We start from the raw sequence: 2,751 nt of genomic DNA on the forward strand, positions 1-2,751 counted from the left end.
GTTAATATCAATTATTCTGCTCTAGATAAGTTAACCAATACTTTGGAAGACAATAATTACTTGGATTTGGATCTTATAGTAGACAATACAATGGATCCATCATCTTCTACGTTGCAAATACAATCTATGACTATTCAGATACATTATCCAGACGATAGTTATGAGTCTACAACTCAGAAGAATGAGAATTACAATTCATTAGCTGGTTACAATACCATTTTACAAGTATTTGGTCTAGAACAATTGGATTTGAAGCTACAAACCTCTTCTGACACTTTGGAATTGAAGATTCCCCTCGTAAATTCTGAACTTAGAAAGAGAAATCAGAGGAGAATGAGATCAATCTACAGAAATGGCTATTTCTACAGTGAATACAATGATACAGTATGTTTTGGAATTACTAGATGTCTTATGGAAGGAATTCTGTACTGTTTTGACTGGAAATACAACAGAAGACTTCAGAATAAGTATCTACACAATCAATTCTATGTTTTCAGAAGTACAGATACACAGTTTACAATTATAGACAATTGGGAGAACAGAAATGAGTACACATTACCTGTTAAAATCACTTTTCTGAACAGATTTAATGTCAGAGAATAGTATTCTCTACTCAGACAAGCTCAATATTCAGCCAAATACGTTTACAATCATTAGGAACTATTAGAGATAGAGGATATCTTTAATCCTGAATTGTTTGAGCCAATGTATTCAGTTGCAAGCATGGAAAACATTGACTTGTGTTCTATATCTAGAAATAGAGCATATATGCATGATTTACCTGTACAAATCCACACTATGACTACTAACTTCAACAATTTTAATACAATTGAGTATACTACAGCTTATGCTAAGGACTTTAAGAGATCAATACCATGTCCTATCATAATTACAATCAAAATCAATAGAGAATTAGTAAGAGTATTAATTGATTCAGGATCATTAGCAGATTTCATGTCCACCAAGTTTGCAGACCAAATAGGCATTAGGAAACTCACATTAGCTAAACCTCTACCTATACAATTGGTAGTACAAGGCTCTAGATTGAAAGTAAACTATTGTACCAATACTAGAATACAATACAGAGAGATAAATGCAATACAGCACTTTGATATCATGAATTTGGATAACTATAATATTATACTAGGAACACTGTTCCTCTTCCAGCACAAGATTTCTATCAGTTTCAATGAGCCCAGACTATGGATTGAAAGTACAATACCTCTACTAATAACAGGAGAACAAGTCACAGTCGTTTCATTAAAGGTTATTAATACTTATGATTGAGAAATTAACAAATGTAGACAAGAAATCAAGTAATATACTATGGATTTGTTCAAAGACACTTTGGAAACACCTCTACCACCTCTCAGAGCCATTAATCATAGTATACCACTCCTAGATAAGGATAAGAAATACAAGTTCTGTAGGGCAACTTGTCCAGATCCTTTGAGAGAGTAATGGCAAAACAAGAGAAAGGACTATATTCAATCAGGAAGATGGAAAGTAGTTACAGGATCGAATGCAATACCTATGCTACTACTTCAAAAGCTTAGAAAGACTAAGGAAGACCATATACAATTGAGAACCATCATTGATCTTAGAGAGTGCAACAAGAATACCAAGAAACTATCATCTCCTTTACTAGATATCAAATCAGTATTAAGGAGAGTAGCTTCCAAGAAGTATAAATTGCTCATTAATAGTAAAGACATGTATGAACAGATTAGAATAATCCCTGAGCATGTAAACAGATTGATATTCAACACTCTGGATGGAACAATGGTTAGTGAAGTAATGCAATTAGGTGATTGTAATAGCAGAGCCACCTATCAAGCATTAATGAACTACATTTTCCAGCCTTACTTGGGTGACTGGATGGATATCTACCTAGATGACTTAGTGATTTATTCAGACACAATTGAGGATCATATGCAACATCTCAGAACTGTCATTGATATATTACACAAGGAGAAATTCTACCTCAGTAAACATAAGATGCAATTGTTCCAGAAAGAATTGAAGATACTAGACCACATTATTAATGATCAAGACATTAGAATGGACCCTCATAAAGTCAATTCTATTCAACAATGGAAAGTACCTACTAATAAAGATTTGTTACAAGGTTTCTTAGGATCAGTAGAGTATTTAGTACCCAATATACCTCAGTTACACATTTCTACAGGTATTTTATCAAAAATTGCAGGAGAAACTGTATTTTTCAGATAGACATTCACTGAACAGTAAGTGTTTGATCAAATAGTAAAGCTAGTATTGGATTTCAGACATAATCACAGAGTAGTATTAGACTATAGTAAGAATGTACCACCTATCAACATTGTTACAGACACTTCAGCTTCAGGAATTAGAGGAATAGTCAGCCAAGGTCATGATTGGAAAGATTCCAAGATAGCAGTGTTTTTCTCAGCAAAATTAAACCCTACATAACAGAATTACCCAGTACATGATGTAGAATTACTAGCAGGAGTAGAAACTATGCTAAGACACAAGAATCTACTACAAGGAACGTATTTCTTTTAGTATACTGATCACAGAGCATTAGAACACATTCTAAGGCAACTAGTATTAAGTGGAAGACAAGCCAGATAGCTAGAGAAGATATCTTTTAACAAGCGTAGCAGGAGTGCCCTAAGTACTCTCTCTTATTGAGACATCAAGCTAGTATCTACCTTATATACTACATAGTGAAGTCCGATAATCCGAGACAATTCTAAGAGCAGTAATTCT

The 2,751-nt window shown here is 33.7% G+C and overlaps 1 protein-coding gene across 1 annotated transcript; it reads left to right on the top strand.

Moving 5' to 3' along the window:
- Nucleotides 1–1,578: 1,578 nt before the first annotated feature.
- On the top strand, nt 1,579–2,037 carry FOMMEDRAFT_49658 (DNA/RNA polymerase; the record flags this gene model as incomplete). Its single annotated transcript, XM_007272279.1, has 1 exon — nt 1,579–2,037. A coding segment is annotated over one exon (459 nt), but the record flags the coding sequence as incomplete, so codon positions are not given.
- Nucleotides 2,038–2,751: the final 714 nt, after the last annotated feature.

Source organism: Fomitiporia mediterranea, assembly GCF_000271605.1.
Source record: "Fomitiporia mediterranea MF3/22 unplaced genomic scaffold FOMMEscaffold_787, whole genome shotgun sequence".
NCBI lineage: Eukaryota > Fungi > Basidiomycota > Agaricomycetes > Hymenochaetales > Hymenochaetaceae > Fomitiporia > Fomitiporia mediterranea.